A 26,002-nucleotide genomic window follows, 5' to 3' on the forward strand; every position below is an offset into this window, starting at 1 on the left:
CATAGCTTTATTCTAAAATAGATTAAATTAAAAATGTTCCTCCATAATCTACACACAATACCCCATAATGACAAAGTGAAAACAGGTTCTTAGAAAGTTTAGCAAATTTATGAAAAATACAAAACAGAAATACCTTATTTACAATGCAGTATCAGCCTTATATTTATATAATTAATGATGGATTATGCATAATAAGCTTCTAATTTATAGCCTCTGTCTCTTGCGCAATACGCAAGCACATGTGCTCCACTGGCCTCTCCTTAAAAAACGCTGCTTAGCTCTTGGCGTCCCATGCAGGATAAAGCTATACTAGAATAGCTTGCTGGATATTTTTTTGTTTTGTTGCATTTCTTATACCAATAGATCATTTGAAGAGGTGCGCAAGCTCGCGTTTGCTGAATGTTAAATACAGCAGCCAACATAAATCACAGGTAGTTTGAAAGTAGAGCAAACCCGCAATGGCAGTAGGCTACAGCAGTTATTTATTCAGACCCATAACTATTCAATCTTCGTGAAGAGAAGTGAAAGCTGTCATGACGTTGGCCTCTCCCTTTTGCACACAATCCACCCTGTGTGTAAAGGGTAGAAAAACTCTAAAATTCCAGGAAAGTCTCTGGCCACATGGCCCATAGAGAGACAAAGGAAATTCTTCCAACTCATAGAATTGAAGAATCCAGCTACGAACTGATCCGCTGGTACCATTTTGTGATACTCAGAAGAGACAATATAGCCATATTACCATAAAACTGTTTATATAATAGACTCAGTTTAAGACTTGCCTCATATGGGTGTATGGAATGTATTGATAAGGATAAAGCTTTTGTAAGACATTGAGATGCTATGTACTGATGTAATGTGATAGAATTGTATTTCTGTAACCAAATCTAACTCAGTCATAGGCACGCCCCAGGGACATATACAGGACCAGGCGTCATTTGACCAGCCTGTTCGATGGGCACTATAAAACACTCCCTGATTTACATTTCCTCAGACCAGGCCTACACTCATGGCTAATAGGTTTTACCTTCCAATTCCTCTACTGAAAGGGAACCATACCACGTGGTTAACTTTTAGACTATCGATACTGACAGAATAAGAACAAGTTTTTGATATTAATTATTAGTCTGCAGCTAAGTAAATTATATCATTGAACGCGAAGACCAACGAAGCAACCATTCGATGACGACATTAATGAATGTCGCTCTGAAAGATCCATTCTAACCGAGAGAGAGAGAGAGAGAGAGAGAACGCGGACAAAACTCCCAAACAGAACTACTCTCCAACAAGAATCAGAACGACACACTGAGCGTAAATATATATATTGATTGCAATTGTTCCCGAATGAGTGAGCCTTCAATTGTCAATTGTTAATGAACTCTGTGTAAACTTCTCAGCTGACCATTTATGACCCATTGTTCAACAGGCCGACCAGCCTGTTTAGCCAGTAGGGCACATTCCGATACCAATCCTTTGTGACAATAATTACTGTTTGTATGTTTTCTGTTAATTACTTAGTGTAGTAAATAAATGATTTTAAGACAATTGATGTATGGATGATTTTAGTAAAGACTGGGTTCGTGCAGATACAACAATTTACGACGTTTTGGAATGAGACTGGACTAGAGGTAAATACACCATTTAAACTAGGAGATAATCAGCCTATACTATAATAGAATATAATATTATAGTAAAGGAAAGTTATATTAGGAAAATTATAGCTTTGTAATCTGAATATTCTCCTTGGTTGCCCCGACCTCCTAGTTAATTACAATTAAACGATTAATCAGTTTAATCGCGTGATAATAATTACAGGGAGCTAATTGATAAACATATCTTCAGTTTAATGGTACCCCCAAAGACACGACATATTGGTGCCCCGTGTGAGGAATCTAAGATAGAATTGGACTTTGCTGTGAAATTCTATATATCAATTGTGCAAACAGAATTGTACAAACAGCCTGCTATCTAAACAAAGTGATTGTGCATTTTCCATTGGGAGAAGCTATTTAGAGTGGCTCCGGTCTTATGTCGATAGCAGTGAGGGATAAATTCCAGTTTTAGTCCGTTAGGCCAAACGGTACTATTTCTGTCGGTCAACTCCTAGAGTAAGGTTAGAAATTAGAAGTTAACTGTCCGGTAACCGAGCCGAATAATTTGCCTACCGCACTAAGACAGTGTGGGCAGACCGTATGCGTATCTGTATTTAAGTACCGTGTCGCTCCGGTCAGCATAAACGCTCGCAGAATATGCTGAATGGGGTTAAGGTGAGACGTCACTAGAAAACCCACCCTTTCCATAGTGAAAGGATCCTATTTTGGTGCTTGGAAGGATAATCCTGAACCAAGTAGCAATAGCTTAGCATTACGGGCAAGCTAAGAGAGAGGGAACATTTTACCCTCCCCGTACCACGTTTAAAATTCCTCCGTAGCGCGACGGAAGTCCGACCTTTGTACTTCCGTTTAATTTCAGCATTCTGCACCCTGGTGGTGAAGAATTGCCAGTACATCTCTAGGGGAAATCCAAACGTGGAGCACGGTAACATATCCAGACAATCGCAATTGACTGGATATGACGTCTCATTCAATTTAACTAACAAGTGAAATTGCCAGATTTACCTTTCCAAGTGGATCTTTTAAATAATATCCAAAATTGATTGGGCGTCTACAATGAGACATGATTAACTTTTTCCAAACTTAACTTAGATGAAGCAATGCTCTCAGGTTAATTGAAAGTTAATTCCCAGATAGCCTATACAGGTTTGATATATCATAAATAGATTAATCAGTAAAATCTGCTTTAGCAAAGCACAGTCAGTAAAACCCATTACTGACGCTCAGCCCCAGGGAGGAGCGTACCCTAGTGGTGAAGGGTCCCAACATTTGACCTACGGTTTACACTTATGATATCCAATCAATGGAGATTGTATGGATTATTGTCTCATTCAATTTAATAAGTTAAATTGTCGAACATACCTTTCTAGGTTCTTCCAATTAAATGAGACAACTTAAACTTTGCATATTAACCTGGATGAAGCAACCTCTCAGGTAATTCAAGTTTAATACCCAGATAGCCTACCCAGGTAGAACTAATCATTGGCATTGATTAATTCAATTTGCTTTTGCAAATTCATTCACGTCCAACTTCCACAGTACTGTACAGTACTGATGGTTCATTAACGTCTATAAATAGATTAAAATCCTTTTAGCAGCTCCCCACATTCCAAACCTAATTTTGGAAAATTAGGAAAAACATTTTTCCTTTCAAATGTTCTAATAATGTGCAAGCTATCAGAGGGGGTGGTTCCCACTCGCCCGCTAATTAGTGAACCTCCACCCGTAAATGGATTGATCTCTGACCTCAGCAGCGATAACAACCCTAATTATGCCATTAGTGGAAAAGCAGACAACAATGTTTTCCAAAATCAACCATCGGGCGCAGGCCTCGTAAAGGTTCTCTCCAGTCTAGCTCTGATGTCTTGCCATCCGAGATTGCCATCTGTCCAATACCGCAGTGCACAGCTGAAGCACGAGCAGGTAACGGTAGACATAAAGGGACAGGTGGAGAGAACCGGGAAACCAATGACCAATGCAGACAAGGGAAAAATTCTGCTAGCTATGGAACTGCGTTCGAAAACTGAACAATTAAATGTAATTGCAAAAACGTACGACGATGAACAAGCACAAGCTCTTCAACAAAATCGTTTTCTACAGGAAGAAAATCATATGCTACAGGAACAACTCGATTTAGCCAAAACTAAATACGATGATGTCCACGCCAAACTAGATAAATCTGAAGAGTTATCTACAAACAGGAGCGCTCAACTTGACAACATGCATGCTGTTTTGTTCAATGTTACTCAAAATAACACGGTTCTCCTCAAAGCGCTGCAGACCAAAGACGATCAGTTAATGAACACAATGACAAAGTTGGATGATAAATCAGCAGAACTTATTGAAGTCGCTGACCAAATGAATGATGAGAGAACTCAGGTGATGAGGATGGAAATATTGATTTCTAAGCAAGCAGAGGAAATCTCATCACTGAATCTCTCGCTCAGTACTCAAGACCTCTATCTGCAAACCATGACAGATAAGTTTGAGACCGAAAGGAGCAGGTGTGACACTCACGTGTCCAAAATCAGTACTCTAAGCGCTCAAGTGGACTCCGCAATGCAGCAGAATTCCACCCTTAGGTACCATCTGGAGGAAATCCAGAATGGTCACGCTCTACAGCGCGACTACCCATCCAAGCAACCGGAGCCCTGTACTCACAGGAGTGAAGACAATAGGTTTCAGACCTTGCCTCCCTCATGTGTCCCTCAGTCTTCTCCTCTTGGCCCTTCGGCACTGAGTAATATGGAGCCTCTTGGCCAACAATGCCAAGGCTTGGCTTCTCCTCTTGGCCTTTCGGCCCCAATCTCTCCACAGGATGAAGCCAACCCTCTCCGCCCGCTTGGCGCGGAATACCTTGACAAACTCGTCAAGAATTTCCCCACCTTTGACCCCGTTCCAGGTCAGCCAAACGATACTGAGACGTTCCTAGCTGACATAGAGGACGCGTTGGATGGCTACCCGAATGCTACGGGTTCTGACAGGGTTTACCTGTTGAAGCGAACGTCGAATAGACAAGTGACGAGGTTCATTCGTCTACAACAGCAACACGTGCTAAATTACTATGCTAAACTTGCCACAGCTTTGAAATTAGAATTCAGTGATTCTGCGACTCGCAAACACGATAGCTCACTGGCTAACACCGTCAAACAAGCTCGGAACGAACACCCACAAGCTTACTATCATAGGCTTCGTTCAGCTTACTTTGGCCTACTCACAGAAACAGGAATGGAAGAGCTGTTACCATTCAAACAAATGTTTCTGTCGAACATGTATCCCACCTTCATTACCTACTTGGGCCCTGCCGCCCACGTTGGCTTGCCTATCTTACAACTCAGAGAGCTTGCAAGCACAGCTTTTGAGGCATCAAAAGTTCACAATGCTAAGATCCCTGACCACTCGGTTTTGAAGTTTAACCAGGAGCACTCACTCCAGTTAGAGGGTGCATTATCAGGTATTGGAGCGTCGAGAGATGACGCACAACAACAGTTTCTACCATAAAATCATGGTTCCAATAACCTCCGCGGTCGAAATAACTGTAAAGTACGTAGCCATCAACATGACTACCGCTACAATCGACCCGTTCGCTACGTTCCTGCACCCAACCCACAAAAAGTGTCAGAGCACAAGGGTAACAAAGGGTTGAAGGACGATCAAAACGTAGACCAATGTTCTCCAGAAGTCCCACTACGGGAAGAACTTAAGCGAGAACAATTTGATAAAAGGGTAAAAGATAAGTCACAAGGACTAGACGGGGAATTACCGGACACCAGGTCCGCAGGAATTAACACCGATAGCATGGACGTTAAAGTTCAAATTTCTCCCACTCTCATTCAAGACCCTATCCAGGGCCGGCTTGATCAAGAAACAAGCCCCCGGGCTCTGTCTATAGACTCTGATACAAAAGTTGCGAAGAAAAAGGTAAAACGCTTCGTTAAAGCCAAGCCCACTCAAAATCGGAAAAGTCAATCTGCGTCCACCTTGAACAGAAATGGCACATCACGTCGTTGCGAACGACCACTCCACTTTGTGGGGAATATGTCCACTAACCACGAATCTAAACGGCCATACCTGGAAACAGTCCTGGAGGACTGCTTAACTTGTCATGCGCTAATGGATTCGGGTGCGACAATATCACTCATCTCTCAAACATTGTTTGATGATCTCAAAAGGGCTTTGAAGCCAACTAAACGTTGGTTAAAAGTGGAACGATGCAACACTAAACTTCGAGGGGTCACTCAGACTACCTCGCCTCTCACATTGAGAGTCATGCTGAAACTACACTTCCAGGACGTATCGCTCGTTCACCCTGTGTATGTTACCAGCCTCGAAACTGTAACCCTGCTACTTGGAGCAGACTTGATGGATCGGTTACTCCCATTGATGGATTGGAAAACCAACCAGGTATGGTCACAGGCCACAGTGCCTTCTCCACTGACCACACTTTCTCCCCCTAACGCTAGCTGCAACGCAGTCCTTCACGAGGGGTATCTGTCGAAAGCACCCCTTGGGAAAAAGACGTTTAGAAACCTCTTGGTACAAAATCCGATCCACGGAGATAGTACGATATCTCGACACATTCCATCAGCCAACCTGATGGACCATTCTTTTCATGATTTCGAGCCAGCTGTCTCTGTGAATAAGCAACTTCCCTCCTCCTTGCAGTCGTGCAACACGATAGTTGAGATGAACTTCTCTTGCCTTTCGGACACTTCCGCAAGCACTGCGGCCGTCTCAGCAAGTAAAACATTGATGCACAGAGTATACTCTGCTTCCGATGATACACCTTCCGCTTTGTTGGGGACTGTCACCCCTTACAATGACACTAATGGAGTCAGTCCAGCAACTGACCCGATGACTCCCACTGGTGAAAAACTTTGCGATATCACAGACCGATATCCTCGTCTCAGTTCGCAGGTAATGAAGAGGTTGCCACACGCGGACGCGGTGGTGACTGACATGCCTCGGCAGCCACTGAGCGTTTTGAAGCACAAACACCAGGAGATTTGGTTGAAAGGTTACAGCCATTCTCATAACAACGCGGCCGCTGACAACTCGTACATAGGGTCCGACCTTTTCATTTGCGCATCGGACACCAACACCACGCGCTGGTGGGGGGGTCCCGAGGCACAAAGGGGGGGAATAGTAGCCCAGACCCATGATGAGCCTCATCGAGGCCGGTGGGAGGGTCAAGACTACGGACAACACCGTACGAGGCCGCCAGAGCATAAATCAAATCTAGTTGTAAACTCTCCTATGAGAACAGTGAGGAGCAGACAGGCCCCTAGACTGGGATTATCCCCCAACCTACCTTCCCCCCAACCCAGGCCCTGTGTGAAAGGGTTGTAAAAACTCTAAGAAGAGAATCTCCTACCACATGTTCCATAGAGAGACACAGGAAATTCTTCCAACTCACAGAATTGGGGAACCAAATGACATTTGTGTTCTGGAGAAGGTATGGAAGATTGGTGAAGAATCCAGCTACGAACTGGTCCGCTTGGTACAATTTTGTGATACTCAGAAGAGACAATATAGCCATATTACCATAAAACGGTTTATATAATAGACTCAGCCTTGAGACTTGCATACACATGGTTGTATAGAATGTATTAATAAGGATAAAGCTTTTGTAATACATTGAGATGCTATGTACTGATGTTAATGTGATAGAATTGTATTTCTGTACCAAGTCTAACTCAGTCATAGGCACGCCCCCAGGGACACATACAGGACCAGGCGTCATTTGACAAGCCTGTTCTATGGTCACTATAAAACTATACCCTGATTTACATTTCTCCAGACCAGGTCTCCACTCCATGGCCAATAGGTTTTACCATCCAATTCCTCTACTGAAAGTGAACTATACCACGTGGTTAACTTTTAGACTATTGATACCGACAGAATAAGAACAAGTCTTTGATATTAATTATTAGTCTGCAGCTAAGTAAATTATATCATTGAACGCGAAGACCAACGAAACATCCATTCTATAACGTCATTAATGAATGTCGCTTTGAAAGATCCATTCTAACCGAGAGAGAGAGAGAACTCTCCATCAGAACGACTCTCCAACAAGGATCCCGACGACACACTGAGCGTAAATATATATTGATTGCAATTGTTCCCGAATGAGTGAGCGTTCAATTGTCAATTGTTAATATTAATGAACTCTGTGTACCTCCTCAGCTGACCATTTATGACCCATTGTCTAACAGACCAGCCATGCCTGTTAGCCATTAGGGCACATTACTCTACCAATCCTTTGTGACGATAATTACTGTTTGTATGTTTTCTGTTAATTCCTTAGTGTAGTAAATAAATGATTTTAAGACAATTGATGTATGGATGATTTTAGTAAAGACTGGGTTCGTGCAGATACAACAATTTACGACGTTTGGAATGAGACTGGACGCGAGGTAAAATACACCATTTAAACCAGAAGATAATCGGCCTATATTATAATATAGGAAAGTTATATTAGGAAAATTATAACTTTGTAATCTGAATATTTTCCTTGGTGCCCCGATCTCCTAGTTAATTACAATTAAACGATTAATCAGTTTAATCGCGTGATAATAATTACAGGGAGTTAATTGATAAACATGTCTTCAGTTTAATGGTACCCCAAAGACACGACAGCGTGACAGGGGGTGTTTTGGGTTTGTTCTATATTTTCTATTTCTATGTTTAAGTTCTAGTTTTTCTATTTCTATGTTGGGATTGTTTGGGTTGATCTCTAATTGGAGGCAGCTGATCCTCGTTGCCTCTGATTAGAGATCATATTTAAGTAGGGGTTTTTCTTCCTGGGTTTTGTGGGTAGTTGTTTTCTGTTTAGTGTATGTCACCTGACGGAACCGTTGTCGGTCGTTTTGTTGTTTTGTTAAAAAGTATATTCATTAAAAGTAAATATGAGCACTCTACACGCGCGCTGGTCCCCTTTATACGACCAGCGTTACAGACATAGACATATCTGATATGGGCAGAAAGCTTAAATTCTTGTTAATCTAACTGCACTCTCCAATTTACAGTAGCTTTAACAGTGAAATAATGCCATGCTATTGTTTGAGGAGAGTGCACAGTTATGAACTTGAAAATGTATTAATAAACCAATTAGGCACATTTTGGCATACTTGATACAACATTTTGAACAGAAATGCAATAGTTCATTGGATCAGTCTAAAACTTTGCACATAACCTGCTGCCATGTAGTGGCCAAAATCTAAATTGTGCCTACACTGGAATAACACATTTTGGCCTTTCTCTTGCATTTCAAAGATGATGAAAAATAACACGCATGTTTTTTTATTTGTATTATCTTTTACCAGTTCTAATGTGTTATATTCTCCTACATTAATTTAAAATTTCCACAAACTTCAAAGTGTTTCCTTTCAAATGGAATCAATAATATGCATATCCTTGCTTTAGGTCTTGAGCTACAGGCAGTAAGATTTGGGTATGTCATTTTAGGCAATTTTTTTTTAAAAGGGGTCCGATCCTATCAACAAAGCAAATTTGAGAAAAACGTTACAGAAGTTCTATCAACACATTGACTGTAGTACTCGCGCTGCTAAAACACTCGACCACTGCTACTCCAACTACCGGGACGCCTAAATGGCCCTCCCCACCCTCCCTTTGGCAAATCTGATCACAACTCCATTTTGCTCCTCCTTTCCTATAGGCAGAAACTCAAACAGGAAGTACTCATGCTTCCTGTTCTATTCAACGCTGGTCTGACCAATCGGAATCCACGCTTCAAGACTGTTTTGATCACGCGGACTGGGATATATTCCGGGTAGCCTTCAAGAACAACATAGATGAATACACTGATACGGTGACTGAGTTTATCAGGAAGTGTATAGGAGATGTTGTACCCGCTGTGACTATCAAAACCTACCCTAACCAGAAACCGTGGATAGAAGGCAGCATTCGTGCAAAACTGAAAGCGTGAACCTTCGCATTTAACCATGGCAAGGTGACTGTGAATATGTCCGAAAACAAACACTGTAGTTATTCCCTCCGTAAGGCAATCAAATAGGCAAAATGTCAGTATAGAGACAAAGTGGAGTCACAATTCAACGGCTCAGACACAAGACGTATGTGGCAGGTTCTACAGACAATCACGGACTACAAAGGTAAAACCAGCCACGTCGCGGACACAGACGTCTTGCTTCAGGACAAGCTTAACACCTTCTTCGCCCGCTTTCAGGATAACGCAGTGCCACCGATGCAGCCCGCTACCAAGGACTGTGGGCTCTCCTTCTTCGTAGCCGCCATGAGTAAGACATTTAAGCGTGTTAACACACGCAGGGCTGCCAGCCCAGACAGCATCACTAGCCACGTCCTCAGAGCATGCGCAGACCAGCTGGCTGGAGTGTTTACGGACAAATTCAAGTTCTCTCTATCCCAGTCTGTTGTCCCCACATGCTTCAATATGTCAACCCTTGTTCCTGTACCCAAGAAAGCAATGGTAACTGAACTAAATGACTATCGCCCCTTAGCACTCACTTCTGTCATCAAGGATCTTATCACCTCTACCTTACCTGGCACCCTAGACCCACTTCAATTTGCTCGCCGCCCCAATAGATCCACAGAAGATGCAATCGATATCTCACTGCACATTGCCCTATCCCATCTGGACAAGAGGAATACCTATGTAAGAATGATGTTCATTGACTATAACTCAGCATTCAACACCCCGCCCTGTGCAACTGGGTCCTGGACTTCCTAATTGGCCGCCCCCATGTGGTGAAGGTAGGAAACAACACCTCCACTTCGCTAATCCTCAGCACTGGGGCCCCACAACAATGCGTGCTCAGCCCCCTCCTGTACTCCCTGTTCACCCATGACTGTGTGGCCATGCACGCCTCCAACTCAATCATCAAGTTACAGACGACACAACAGCAGTAGGCCTGATTACCAACAATGACGAGACAGCCTACAGGGAGGAGGTGAGGGCCCTGGGAGTGTGGTGCCAGGAAAATAACCTCTCATCTAACATCAACAAAACAAAGGAGATGATCGTGGACTTCAGGAAACAGCAGAGGGAGCACCCCCCTATCCACATCGACGGGACCGCAGTGGAGAAGGATGAAAGCTTCAAGTTCCTCTGCGTACACATCATGGACAAACTGAAATGGTCCACCCACAAACAGTGTGGTGAAGAAGGTGCAACAGCGCCTCTTCAACCTCAGGAGGCAGAAGAAATTTAGCTTGGCACCTAAAACCCACAAACATTTCGGGCTGTATCACAGCCTGGTACGGCAACTGCACCGCCCACAACCGCAGGGCTCTCCAGAAGGTGGTGCGGTCTGCCCAACGCATCACCGGGGGCAAAATACCTGCCCTCCAGCACCCCCACAGCACCCGATGTCACAGGAAGGCCAAAAAGATCATCAAGGATAACAACCACCTGAGCCACTGCCTGTTCACCCTGCTATCATACAGAAGACAATGTCAGTACAGGTGCATCAAAGCTGGGACCGAGAGACTGAAAAACAGCTTCTCTCTCAATGCCATCAGACTGTTAAATAGCCATCACTAGCACATTAGAGGCTGCTGCCGTATATACATAGACTTGAAATCACTGGCCGCTTTAATAATGGAACACTAGTCACTTTAAAAATGTTTACATATTTTGCCTTACTCATCTCATATGTATATACTGTATTCTATCCTATTCTACTGTATCTTAGTCTATGCCGATCTCGTCCAAATATCGTCCAAATATTTATATATTCTTAATTCCATTCCTTTACTTTAGATTGTGTGTATTGTTAGATATTACTTGTTATATATTACTGCACTATTGGAGCTAGAAACACAAGCATTTTGCTACACCCGCAACAAACACATGTGACACATTTGATTTGATTTGATATATGTGTCAGACTACGAATTGTACAAATATTACAAATTGTACAAATTGCCCTATTAGATTTCAAAATTCTTATCACATTTGCTATCCTATACTTGGCACCAGAATCCCATGTTCTCCTCTGCTTTATCATGGTTTAACATACAGTATAATACAATACAGTACAGTAATACAGGTCACACTCAAAGAGATTAGCCTACTGAATCTAGTTTCATTTATTTACCCAGGAGAGCATATAGTTAGCTACATCTATGAGCTTTTATGTTTTTCTGTCATGCTTAATGTTCAGTAGCCTATGTCATACAGTACCAGTCAAATGTTTGGACACACTCATTCAAGGGAGATCATCCGTTCACCTACTCTGCGTCTCACAAAGACGCAGAGTATGTCCATTGCTCGTGTTTCTTGGCCCAAGCAAGTCTCTTCTTCTTGTTAGTGTCCTTTAGTAGTGGTTTCTTTGCTGCAATTCGACCATGAAGGCCTGATTCACACAGTCTCCTCTGAACAGTTGATGTTGAGATGTGTCTGTTACTTGAACTCCAAAGCATTTATTTGGGCTGCAATTTCTGAGGCAGGTAACTCTAATGAACTTTATCCTCTGCATCTTCCTTTCCTGTGGTGGTCCTCATGAGAGCCAGTTTCCTCATAGCGCTTGATGGTTTTTGTGACTGCACTTGAAGAAACTTTAAAAGTTCTTGAAATTTTCCACATTGACTGACCTTCATGGACTCTCGTTTCTCTTTGCTTATTTGAGTTGTTCTTGCCATAATATGGACTTGGTATTTTACCAAATAGGGCTATCTTCTGTGTACCACCCCTACCTTGTCACAACATAACTGATCGGCTCAAATGCATTAAGGAAATAAATTCCACAAATTAACTTTTAACAAGGCACACCTGTTAATTGAAATGCATTCCAGGTGAATGCCAAGAGTGTGCAAAGCTGTCATGAAGCCAAAGGGTGGCTATTTTGAAGAATCTCAAATACAATATATATTTAGATTTGTTAAACACTTTTTTGCTTACTACATGATTCCATATGTGTTATTTCATAGTTTTTATGACTTTACTATTATTCTACAATGTAGAAAATAGTAAAAATAAAGAAAAACCCTTGAATGAGCAGGTGTGTCCAAACGTTTGACTGGTACTGTATATGTATTGGATAACGCGCAATCATTTGGGCATTTTTGGGCTTGGGCTCATTAAAGGTCTTTAATGTAGGGCTCATTAAATGTCTTTAATGTATAACTCATCAGGCTCAGGTAGCATCAGGCTTGAATTTTTGATCAAAGCTCTAATCAAATCCAGACATAAGCCTATTAATATGCTTTATAATGCTTTTGAATGACACTTCCAGTTTTGGCGGGAAATACCGGGCTACCCGGGAGAACAGTGATTAATTACATTTGACATTTTAGTCATTTAGCAGACGCTCTTATCCAGAGTGACTTACAGTAGTGAATGCATACATTTCATTTCATTTCATGCATTTTTTTATTTGTATTAATTCTCAGGATGGAACATTTGTAAAATACCGGGAAAATATTCAACCCTATTCTAGACTTTTCAACTCTATTCAACTCGAAAACTCACACTCACTGCTAAGAGTCAAAATACTATTACTAGTGAGTGTGGTTTTTCATTTTCCAGTTTATTTGCCTTTCCAACCCCTCACCCAAAGAGTTTTGTTTAAAGAACATTTGATTTGAGCATGCTAAATCTCGATCATTCTGGTCTAGACTTACCAGTGCTTGATTTAATGGTCTCTGTCCCCCCAGTTTGTCCCTGAAGGTGATACTGGTTCAGTCTGGATCCATCTGGTGCTACCTCCACTGACACTGATGCGTTTTGGGTCCAAATGTACGTCACCTCGGCCATTGTGTAGGCATCTGCAGGCAATAAACGTCAATACAGTTCACACTACATAACAAGGGAAAGATAGTGATTATGAGGGCCTCTAAAGAAGGAGAGGTGAATAGAATAACTCCCCATCTACAAAGAATAGTAGGCTTTCAACTATGTCATTATGCACAGCCATGTGCTCAGCACAACATGGGGTATACTTTACAATCTGATCATGTTCAAGCATTTATATTAATCAACATCTGTTAGCGTGAAATTTGAAAATTACATTTCACATAGAAAGGAGAGAAATTCAATCACATCGAAATGCAAAACAGACAATATTTTCTGATAGAAGATCGATAGAACTTGTCAGATAGGTCTTTGTAGAGAGACACATGATATTGCTGTTTATGAAAATCCCGATATAATGAAGCATTCCCTTAATCCTGGCAAAGCGAAGGTCTGGACCACATTTTCAGCCGTTTCAAAGGTCAGACTTTTCTTGACCTTTTCTTGTACAGCAACAACCCGCACTAGCTTTTTATAGTGGAACTTGACTCGTGAACTCAGAATGAATCTAATTAACCTGCCAAAACTAGACGTTTCAGTCTCACAGGCAACCAGGTAAACATAGCTGCAACCAGCTAAACATAGCTACAATCAGCTAAACATAGCTACAACCAGCTAAACATAGCTACAACCAGCTAAACATAGCTACAACCAGCTAAACATAGCTACAACCAGTTAACATAGCTACAATCAGCTAAACATAGCTACAACCAGCTAAACATAGCTACAACCAGCTAAACATAGCTACAACCAGCTAAACATAGATACAACCAGCTAAACATAGATACAACCAGCTAAACATAGCTACAACCAGCTAAACATAGCTACAACCAGCTAAACATAGCTACAACAACCAGCTAAACATAGATACAACCAGCTAAACATAGCTACAACCAGCTAAACATAGCTACAACCAGTTAACATAGCTACAACCAGCTAAACATAGCTACAACCAGCAAAACATAGCTACAACCAGCTAAACATAGCTACAACCAGTTAACTTCTTATGGATGGGTGGCAGTATTGAGTAGCTTGGATGAAGAAGGTGCCCAGAGTAAACTGCCTGCTACCCAGGCCTAGAAGCTAAGATATGCATATTATTAGTAGATTTGGATAGAAAACTGTTTGAATGATGTCTGTGAGTATAACAAAACTCATATGGCAGGCAAAAACCTGAGAAAAAATCCAACCAGGAAATGTGGAAATCTGAGGTTTGTAGTTTTTCAAGTGATTGCCTATCCACTATACAGTGTCTGTGGGGTCATTTTGCACTTCCTAAGGCTTCCACTAGATGTCAACAGTCTTTAGAACGTTGTTTCATGCTTCTACTGTGAATGGGGAGAGAATAAGAGCCCTTGGAATCAGATGACTGAGAAAATGACATGAGCTCAATCACACGTGCTCCCATGAGAGTTAGGTGTGTTCCTTTTCATTTCTGAAGACAAAGGAATCGTCCGGTTGGAATATTATGGAAGATTTATGATAAAAACATCCTAAAGATTGATTCTATACATCGTTTGACATGTTTCTACGAACTGTAATATAACTTTTTTGACTTTTTGTCTGAACTTACTGCGCGAGCACAGTGCATTTGGATTACTCGACTGAACGCGCAAACAAAAAGGAGGTATTTGAACATAAAGATGAACTTTATCAAAACAAAACAAACATTTATTGTGGAACTGGGATTCCTGGGAGTGCATTCCGATGAAGATCATCAAAGGTAAGTGAATATTTATAACACTATTTGTGACTGTTGACTCCAAAATCGCGTGTATCTGTATGGCTTGTTTTGATGTCTGAGCGCTGTACTCAGATTATTGCAAAGTTTGCTTTCGCCGTAAAGCTTTTTTGAAATCTGATACAGCGGTTGCATTAAGGAGAATTTTATCTATAATTCTGTGCATAACACTTGTATCTTTTATCAAAGTTTATGATGAGTATTTCTGTAAATTGATGTGGCTCTCTGCAAAATCACCGGAGGTTTTGGAGGCAAAACATTACTGAACATAATGCGCCAATGTAAACTGAGCTTTTTGGATATAAATATGAACTTTATCGAACAAAACATACATGTATTGTGTAACATGAAGTCCTATGAGTGTCATCTGATGAAGATCATCAAAGGTTAGTGATTCATTTTATCTCTATTTCTGCTTTTTGTGACTCCTCTCTTTGGCTGGAAAAATGGCGGTGTTTTTCTGTGACTAGTTGCTGACCTAACAATCATTTGGTGTGCTTTCGCTGTAAAGCCTTTTTGAAATCGGACACTGTGGTTGGATTAACGAGAAGTTTATCTTTAAAATGGTGTAAAATACTTGTATGGTTGAGGAATTTTAATTATAAGATTTCTGTTGTTTTGAATTTGGCGCTCTGCACTTTCACTGGCTGTTGTCATATCGATCCCATTACCGGGATTTCAGCCGTAAGAAGTTAACATAGCTACAACCAGCTAAACATAGCTACAACCAGTTAAACATAGCTACAACCAGCTACAACCAGCTAAACATAGCTACAACTGTTATTGTTTTCCCTAACAACAGTGGTGAAACTAACCAATACACATTTTAGTGCTGTTTTATTTCTTCATTCTGTGCTGCGACTCTTGCTGTATTTATTATTATTTTTACATAGCTACAACCAGTTAAACATAGCTACAACCAGCTAAACATAGCTAAACATAGCTACAACCAGCTAAACATAGCTACAACCAGCTAAACATAGCTACAGCAAGAAAGAATTAGAGGTCGACCGATTAATCGGAATGGCCGATTAATTAGGGCCGATTTCAAGTTTTCATAACGATCGGTAATTGGTATTTTTGGCCACCGATTTGACGATTTTCTTTATAATTTTTTATTATTATAAAAAAAAATGTACACCTTTATTTAACTAGGAAAGTCAGATTAAGAACACATTCTTATTTTCAATGACGGCCTAGGAATGGGTGTTAACTGCCTTGTTCATGGGGGATTCGTTTTTGCAACCTTCCGGTTACTAGTCCAACACTCTAACCACCTGCCTTACATTGCACTCCACGAGGAGCCTGCATGGCAGGCTGACTACCTGTTACGCGAGGGCAGCAAGAAGCCAAGGTAAGTTGCTAGCTAGCAATAAACTTATCTTAATCTTATAAAAAACTATCAATCTTAACATAATCACCAGTTAACTACACATGGTTGATGATATTACTAGTTTATCTAACGTGTCCTGCGTTGCATATAATCGATGCGGTGCCTGTTAATTTCTCATCGAATCACAGCCTACTTCGACAAACGGGTGATGATTTAACAAGCGCATTTGCGAAAAAAGCACTGTCGTTGCACCAATGTGTACCTAACCATAAACATCAATGCCTTTCTTTAAAATCAATACACAAGTATATATTTTTAAACCTGCATATTTAGTTAATATTGCCTGCTAACATGAAATTGTGTCACTTCTCTTGCGTTCATTGCACGCAGAGTCAGGGTATATGCAACAGTTTGGGCCGCCTGGCTCGTTGCGAACTAATTTGCCAGAATTTTACGTAATTATGACATAACATTGAAGGTTGTGCAATGTAACAAGAATATTTAGACTTAGGGATGCTACCCGTTAGATAAAATACGGAACGGTTCCGTATTTCACTGAAAGAAAAAACGTTTTATTTTCGAGATGATAGTTTCCGGATTTGACCATATTAATGACCTAAGGCTCGTATTTCTGTGTGTTTATTATATTATAATTAAGTCTATGATTTGATAGAGCAGTCTGACTGAGCGGTGGTAGGCACCAGCAGGCTCGTAAGCATTTATTCAAACAGCACTTTCGTGCGTTTTGCCAGCAGCTCTTCGCAATGCTTCAAGCACTGCGCTGTTTATGACTTCAAGCCTATCAACTCCCAAGATTAGGCTGGTGTAACCGATGTGAAATGGCTAGCTAGTTAGCGGGGTGCGCGCTAATAGTGTTTCAAACGTCACTCGCTCTGAGACTTGGAGTAGTTGTTCCCCTTGCTCTGCATGGGTAACGCTGCTTCGAGGGTAGCTGTTGTCGATGTGTTCCTGGTTCGAGCCCAGGTAGGAGCGAGGAGAGGGACGGAAGCTATACTGTTACACTGGCAATACTAAAGTGCCTATAAGAACATCCAATAGTCAAAGGTATATGAATTACAAATCGTATAGAGAGAAATAGTCCTATAATTCCTATAATAACTACAACCTAAAACTTCTTACCTGGGAATATTGAAGACTCATGTTAAAAGGAACCACCAGATTTCATATGTTCTCATGTTCTGAGCAAAGAACTTAAACATTAGTTTTTTTACATGGCACATATTGCACTTTTACTTTCTTCTCCAACACTTTGTTTTTGCATTATTTAAACCAAATTGAACATGTTTCATTATTTATTTGAGGCTAAATAGATTTTATTGATGTATTATATTAAGTTAAAATAAGTGTTCATTCAGTATTGTTGTAATTGTCATTATCACAAATAAATTTTAAAAAAGAATCGGCCGAATAATCGGCATCCTTTTTTAAACCCCCCCCCAATAATCGGTATCGGCATTGAAGAATCATAATCGGTCGACCTCTAGAAAGAATGTCCTGCCCCTAGCTCAATCGGTTCTTTACAGAGTAAAATAAAAGCAAGAATGGGGAGATAAGCTTACAGCTGCCAAACTTCAGTGGACAGGAGTGGGAATCCATGGGGAAATCTTCGAGGTGCATGGGACATTCTGCCTGGACCGTTAACCTGAGTAAATATACAAAGACACAAGAGTTCACATCACACCAGAACCTCACAGCTATTCTCACAGTGTTGTTGTTTTGTTATGCAACCTTGTTTCCTTTGAATGGCCTCATCACTCCTTGTTTTCAGGCCATGCTGAGACCATGTATTGTACACCTGGTTTTCATAGGGTAACTCTGCCTGCCTGTACAAAAGCAAGTAGATCTCGATGCTGGTGTGGGCTGCTGCACTGACATCACCTTGTCTGAGACCTGAGGACAGCGCTCTAATGAAACAAAGGATACCTCATAGTGTACAGCAGTGTTCCATCCTCCATGATCCTGAGCAGTTTGTTGGGCATGGTCATGTTGTGAGCCACAGATTTCTTCCCGTTGTGGAAAAAGGTGTCGGGCGTCCAGATCTTACTGGCCATCAGGTTGTTCAGCCGCAGGATGTTCATGGGCCCGTTGAACTTCAGCCGTTCGTCAATCCAACTCTGACGGAAGAACACGTCCACAGTGTACTCCTGACACAGAGAAGATGACAAAAGACCGTAGCACAGGTTGGGGTTTTGGTAATGTCCCCCCCCTTCCATCACAATATGTAATGAAGAGACTGGAATGGCAGAGGGTGTTATTAAAACATATTTAAACCTACAGCTGCATTGTAACATGTGTTTTGAAAAATTAGAATGAAATCCACTTTTATCACCTGGTCAGTCAAATGAACGTTTTACAGTCTAGAGATTTCTAGTACAATAGTAATAATGATTAGTTTTGTCTCACACACACAGAGACAGAGAGATAGAGAGAGATACCACTATCAGAAAAACACTATCAAAGCAGAGTGATGGCCCAAGAGTGATATTTTCCACCTTGAGTTAAAAAGATCCTCTGAATGAATTATACATTTGCCATTTCTTCTTCTTTTTGTAAGGCGCTGGCTCGGTGGCGACCATTTCCCCTCTTCTTTATGGTTTAAATATTTGAGAGCATGCTGAAATGGAGGGCTGAGAATGGAGGGCTGAGAGCGTGATGGAGGAAACTGAGAAATGCTTTTAAAGTCCCTGAAGGTACAAAACTGGAGCTTGGAGAACAAGGTCAAAGGAAAGGATGAGACAAAGAGAAAGAAAACATAAAATGAAGGACTGATACAAGGACAGAGTGAAGACTGTGAAAATGATGAGTCTGGTGGTAGTGTGTGTGTGTGTGTGTGTGTGTGGGGGGGGGGGATTTGGGGGTAGGGGTCTAACAGGATGCTATCTAAGAAAAAAACTGTTACAGAATTTTCCCATTATAGTGCATCTGGGTTTCCAACGGCAACAAAGACAGACAAAGACAGAAGCAGTAGTGATGCTACCCCCAAAATCACATGAAATGTTGATGGAACAACCTCAATTTAAAGGGTCAGTCCCTGTCCTACATAAAATTTATGTGAAATATATTACATACAGTTGAAGTCGGAAGTTACATACACTTTTGTTGGAGTCATTAAAACTCGTTTTTCAACCAGTCCACAAATTTCTTATTAACAAACTATAATGTTGGCAAGTCGGTTAGGACATCTACTTTGTGCATGACACAATTGTTTACAGACAGATTATTTCACATATAATTCACTGTATCACAATTTCAGTGGGTCAGAATTGTACATACACTAAGTTGACTGTGCTTTTAAACAGCTTGGAAAATTACAGAAAATGAAGCCATGGCTTTAGAAGCTTTTGATAGGCTAATTGACATCATTTGAGTCAATTGGAGGTGTACCTGTGGATGTATTTCAAGGCCTACCTTCAAACTCAGTGCCTCTTTGCTTGACATCATGGGAAAATCAAAAGAAATCAGCCAAGACCTCCACAAGTCTGGTTCATCCTTGGGAGCAATTCCCAAATGCCTGAAGGTACCACGTTCATCTGTACAAACAATAGTACGCAAGTATAAACACCATGGGACCACGCAGCTGTCATACCGCTCAGGAAGGAGACGCGTTCTGTCTCCTAGAGATGAACATACTTTGGTGCGAAAAGTGCAAATAAATCCCAGAACAACAGCAAAGGACCTTGTGAAGATGCTGGAGGAAACAGGTACAAAGTATCTATATCCACAGTAAAACGAGTCCTATATCGACATAACCTGAAAGGCCGCTCAGCAAGGAAGAAGCCACTGCTCCAAAACCCAGACTACGGTTTGCAGCTGCACATGGGGACAAAGATTGTACCTTTTGGAGAAATGTCCTTTGGTCTGATGAAACAAAAATTGAATTGTTTGGCCATAATGACCATCATTATGTTTGGAGGAAAAAGTGGGAGGCTTGCAAGCTGAAGAACACCATCCCAACCGTGAAGCACGGGGGTGGCAGCATCATGTTGTGGGCGTGCTTTGCTGCAGGAGGGACTGGTGCACTTCACAAAATAGATGGCATCATGAGGTAGGAAAATTATGTGGATATATTGAAGCAACATCTCAAGACATCAGTCAGGAAGTTAAAGCTTGGTCGCAAATGGGTCTTCCAAATGGACAATGACCCCAAGCATACTTCCAAAGTTGTGGCAAAATGGCTTAAGGACAACAAAGTCAAGGTATTGGAGTGGCCATCACAAAGTGTCACGCCCTGACCTTAGAGAGCCTTTTTATTTCTCTATTTGGTTAGGTGAGGGTGTGATTTGGGTGGGCATTCTAGTTTTTCTTTGTTTGCCGGGTATAGTTCCCAATCAGAGGCAGCTGTCTATCGTTGTCTCTGATTGGGGATCATACTTAGGCAGCCTTTTTCCCACCTATGTTTGTGGGATCTTGTTTTTGGTACTGTGCTGTTAGCCCTACTGAACGTTACGTTTTCGTTTGTATTTGTTTTGTTTTCGGTGTTCATTTTAATAAAGTAAAATGTACGCCTACCACGCTGCACCTTGGTCCGATCCTTCCATCGACGAACGTAACACAAAGCCCTGACCTCAATCCTATAGAAAATGTGTGGGCAGAACTGGAAAAGCGTGTGTGAGCAAGGTGGGCTACAAACCTGACTCAGTTACACCAGCTCTGTCAAGAGGAATGAGCCAAAATTCACCCAACTTATTGTGGGAAGCTTGTGGAAGGCTACCCGAAACGTCTGACCCAAGGTAAACAATTTAAAGGCAATGCTACCAAATACTAATTGAGTGTATGTAAACTTCTGACCCACTGGGAATGTGATGAAAGAAAAAAAAGCTGAAATAAATCAATCCTTCTCTCTACTATTATTCTGACATTTCACGTTCTTAAAATAAATTGGTGATCCTAACTGACCTAAGACAGGGAATGTTTACTAGGATCAAATGTCAGGAATTGTGAAAAGCTGAGTTTAAATGTATTTGGCTAAGGTGTATGTAAACTTCTGACTTCAACTGTATATCAATATACAATATATTGTTAAACATAAGCTTATATCAAAACAATTACATAAATAATGAAATACTTTGTCTTCATAAATAAAACAAGCTGAATGTATTTTACTAAAGGCTGTGTCACAGTAGTTCATATGTATAATACCTAGTATAACACTTACCATGTCTGTGTCTGACACTGGACCGAAACTTGTGACATAAATATCAGTCTTCACCTCTGTCACCCGATCTGTAAAATATACACATATTTAATATTGCTTGATATATTTTTTTCACTAAATTGCAACAACCCTTTTGAATATTTAATTCATGTTTTATATGTATCTTTGTAGGTATATCTGCTCATACGTTAACATGGCATCCACTCGCAAATCCCATGTTAAGACATGTTATGTTTCTGAGAACTGTGACGTACATCTGGAAAGAGATGTGGTTGAGAACAATCCAGTCACTGAAAGCCATGATTTCACATTAATTTTAGATGATTGCTGTCATGGCAACGCTTTGTCCACGATGCCACATTTACAGTACATTCGTCCTCTTTCCTCAGACTCCCCCATGGATGGTGCGAAAGGGAACACACTCTCCTGTTAAATCTGAGTGAGAAATCACACTCCCTCTCCTCACTGCCCTTCAGACACTTTAGGAGCATCTCAATTGGCTAAAGTGGCCTCCTTTCCCAGAAAAGGCTCACTCCGGCCAACATTTGATACCTAGTGAAAAGCACAATTTAAATCTAATCCGTTACTAACATATCATCAATAGACACTTATAGAAACGCAAGTGTCCATGAAAACTCAGGCCATCACACACATTCACAAACACAGCCACACTCACAAAGAATATGGGGAAGGAACAGCAAACAACTGCCAAAAGCAAAAGGGTTCAAGCAGCACCCCAGTGATGAGTCACACTGAGTAAATGTGGAGTAAAAGTGCTACTGAGGTCTTGACAGGCCATAGTTAGGCTACACCACCATCCACACTATTACTGAGGTCTTGACAGGCCATAGTTAGGCTACACCACCATCCACACTATTACTGAGCTTGACAGTCGTCTGATTTAGTATAGCCCCCTCAACATTCCAGTCTTATATTGCCATTCTCTATGAAGAACATTGACTGTTACTCCTAATTAAGCTGAAAAATGCATGTCATCAACCACTAGCTAACTAGTTGGAGATGGGAATGACTTGTGGCTATACAACTTTTGAGTGTTAGAATATCAGTTTCAAATCAAGCTTTCTATAGGGCTCTATTCAATCCAAACCAAAATCCGTAGGTTTCTGCAGTGAGGGAAAAAAATTATACCAGGATGCTGTATGGATTACACAGTATTATCCAATTAAATCATGTTTCAGTTTACACTTGTGTATGTGTGGACAGGGTGCAACATCATTTGAGCCCTACGTTACCTCAACCAGTGTTTTGAACCCCATTATAACTTTGTTTTTTGTATTCTTTGTAACCTCAATGCTCCAGAATTAATGCCTTTTTTCTGTCTTTGCTGAGCTTGTTAAATGTATTCTTAATTAAGAATTGATGTCAAGAGTAAAAAACAAACAAACAGAAGCAATTTATTTTGAATTACACTAAATTGTCTACAACTACCAGCCTTGATTTAAGATAACAACTCCAAAACTGGGACCTAAACTGAGTCTAAAAACTCTCAGTGAAAAAAAAGACAATTTCCCATAAATAAATCAGTCATTTCCCAGTACACATCTGGTGCATCTGTCTTCATTCAGATTCCCATTAGACCAAATAACTCTACTGCCTAACTCTAATGCTTCTGTCATTGTCACAACGTCCACAGAAGGTGGCGGGCGTCGTCACCGGCCTACTAGCTGCCACCGATCCATGTTTCATGTGTTTGTTAGTTATGTCTGTTTTGTGCGCACCTGTTTCGTGTTTGTAATTAGTGGGAGGGTATTTAGTTTGTCAGTTTCTTGTTTGGGGTTGTGCGGGATTGTTTCGTGTCTGCTGTTGTAGGTTGGGGAATTTATTTTCCTGTCATTTTTGTATCTTAACGTTTAGGCGTTAGGGTTGCTGGGCTGCGTCCCGAATATTTTAGAAGACTGTGTTAGTCTTCCGTTATTGGAAGTTTCCCTGCCTTTTCGGCTTTATATTTTGGACTGAGTTTTCCCTTTATTAAAATACTACGTGTTTCACGTACCTGAGTCTCCTGCGCCTGACTTCACCCCTTCCTGCAGAGCTATCTTATGACAGAATCCCGCACCACAAATGGAGTCAGCAGGAGCTGATGCACCAGCCCCATCCGTGGAGGAACAGGGTAGCCAACACGCCAATGTCCTTCATCGCTTGGGGACTGCAATGGATCAAGTGTTGGCGCGCCTGGAGAACTGGGAGAGACGTGCTATTCCACCTGCCCCAGCTACTGTCCACCACCCTGTTTCCCCCTCAGCACCGACGGAGTCCAGCCCGAGTGGGATTAAGCTCGCGCTCCCGAGGGAGTTTGATGGAACGGCCGCTGGGTGTAAGGGGTTCCTACTCCAACTGGAGCTGTACCTGGCGACCGTTCGCCCCACTCCCTCGGGAGAGGAGAGGATGAGTGCCCTCGTCTCCTGTCTCACGGGTAGAGCCCTGGAATGGGCCAACGCCGTCTGGGAGGGCTCAGATTCAGCCAGGGACGACTACCCGGAGTTCACCCGCCGTTTCCGGGCTGTATTCGATCATCCACCGGAGGGAAAAGCGGCGGGTGAGCGACTGTTCCATTTGAGACAGGAGACGAGGAGCGCACAGGACTTCGCGTTGGAGTTCCGGACCCTCGCCGCTGGAGCGGGGTGGAACGAGAGGGCCCTTATTGACCATTTTCATTGTAGCCTGAGGGAGGACGTTCGCCGGGAGCTGGCATGTCGGGTCACTACAAACACCCTGGACCAGTTTATCGATCTGTCCATCAGACTGGACAACCTGCTGGCTGCTCGTGGGCGTTCTCCTCGGGCCCTTTTCGTTCCACCTCCCAGTCTTCCTGAACCAACACCCATGGAGATACGGGGGACTGCAGCTAGGAAGACCGGAGGGGGGGGGGTCTCTCCTGTGCCCACTGTGGTCGCAGAGGGCACACTGCCGACCGGTGCTGGAGAGGCTCACCCAGGAGTACAGAGGGCAGGCAGAGTACCACGTCGACACCCCAGGTGAGTCAGCACCATTCTCACCCAGAGCCCTCTGTTGGTCACATACATGTCTCAGTGTCTTTTCCTGAGTTTTCCCCGCACTCCCAGTATAAGGCGCTAGTCAATTCAGGCGCGGCTGGGAGTTTTGTGGACCGTGGGGTCGCCCATAAGTTAGGGATCCCCCTTATCCAGTTGGACCAACCCTTCCCCGTGCATGCCCTAGACAGTCGACCACTTGGGTCGGGCATGGTTAGGGAGGTTACTGCGCCACTGGTTATGGTGAGTCGGGGGGTCATGAAGAGCGTATTAGCCTCTTCATTATTGACTCACCAGCATTTCCGGTGGTACTGGGTATTCCCTGGCTAGCCACTCACAATCCCAAAATTTCATGGTAACAGAGGGCTCTTAAGGGGTGGTCGAGTGAGTGCTCTGGCAGGTGTATAGGGGTTTCAATCGGTGCTACTACGGTTGAGAGTCCAGACCAAGTCTCTACCGTGCACATTCCCTCAGAGTATGCCGATTTGGCTATCGCCTTCAGTAAAACGAAGGCGACTCAATTACCACCTCATTGACGAGGAGATTGTGCGATAAACCTCCAGGTTAACGCTGCATATCCCAGGAGTCACGTGTATCCTCTGTCTCAGGAGGAGACAGTGGCTATGGAGACATATGTCACTGAGTCCTTGAGGCAGGGATACATCCGGCCATCCAAATCACCTGTCTCCTCGAGCTTCTTTTTTTGTGAAGAAGAAGGATGGAGGTTTGCGTCCGTGCATTGATTATAGAGGTCAAAATGCCATTACGGTGGGTTTTAGTTACCCATTACCTCTCATCGCTACTGCGGTTGAGTCATTTCACGGGGCGCGCTTCTTCACAAAGTTGGATCTCAGGAGCGCGTACAATTTGGTGCGTATCCGAGATGGGGACGAGTGGAAAACTGCATTTAGTACTACATCTGGCCATTATGAGTACCTCGTCATGCCATATGGGTTAAAGAATGCTCCAGCCGTCTTCCAATCCTTTGTGGATGAGATTCTCCGGGATCTGCTCGGTCAGGGTGTGGTGGTGTACATCGACGACATTCTGATTTATTCCGCCACACGCGCCGAGCATGTGTCCCTGGTGCGTAAAGTGCTTGGGCGACTGGTGGAGCATGACTTGTATCTTGTATGTCAAGGCTGAGAAGTGTGAGTTCTCCAAACGAGCCGTCTCATTTCTGGGGTATCGCATTTCCAGATCCGGGGTGGTGATGGAATCTGACCGCATTTCAGCCATGCGTAATTGGCCGACTCCGACCATGGTTAAGGAGGTGCAGCGGTTCTTAGGGTTTGCCAATTACTACTGGAGGTTTATCCGAGGTTTTGGTCAAGTGGCGG

General features: G+C 42.4%; 1 protein-coding gene across 2 annotated transcripts in view; it reads right to left on the bottom strand.

Annotated features, from left to right (window-relative positions):
- Window positions 1–26,002, bottom strand: part of LOC106610930 (gamma-aminobutyric acid receptor subunit alpha-2) — a 38,761-nt gene that overhangs the window by 7,720 nt on the left and 5,039 nt on the right. For both annotated transcript variants that reach the window (XM_014210613.2, XM_014210612.2), the window contains exons 4-7: window positions 21,652–21,719; window positions 18,420–18,640; window positions 18,056–18,138; window positions 13,233–13,376 (exon numbers count right to left, since the gene is read on the bottom strand). In XM_014210613.2, coding sequence (XP_014066088.1) covers window positions 13,233–13,376; window positions 18,056–18,138; window positions 18,420–18,640; window positions 21,652–21,719 — 516 coding nt within the window. The remainder of the gene's footprint in view (window positions 1–13,232; window positions 13,377–18,055; window positions 18,139–18,419; window positions 18,641–21,651; window positions 21,720–26,002) is intronic.

The sequence above is a fragment of the Salmo salar genome, chromosome ssa09 (genome assembly GCF_905237065.1).
Source record: "Salmo salar chromosome ssa09, Ssal_v3.1, whole genome shotgun sequence".
In the NCBI taxonomy this organism is placed as follows: Eukaryota; Metazoa; Chordata; class Actinopteri; order Salmoniformes; family Salmonidae; genus Salmo; species Salmo salar.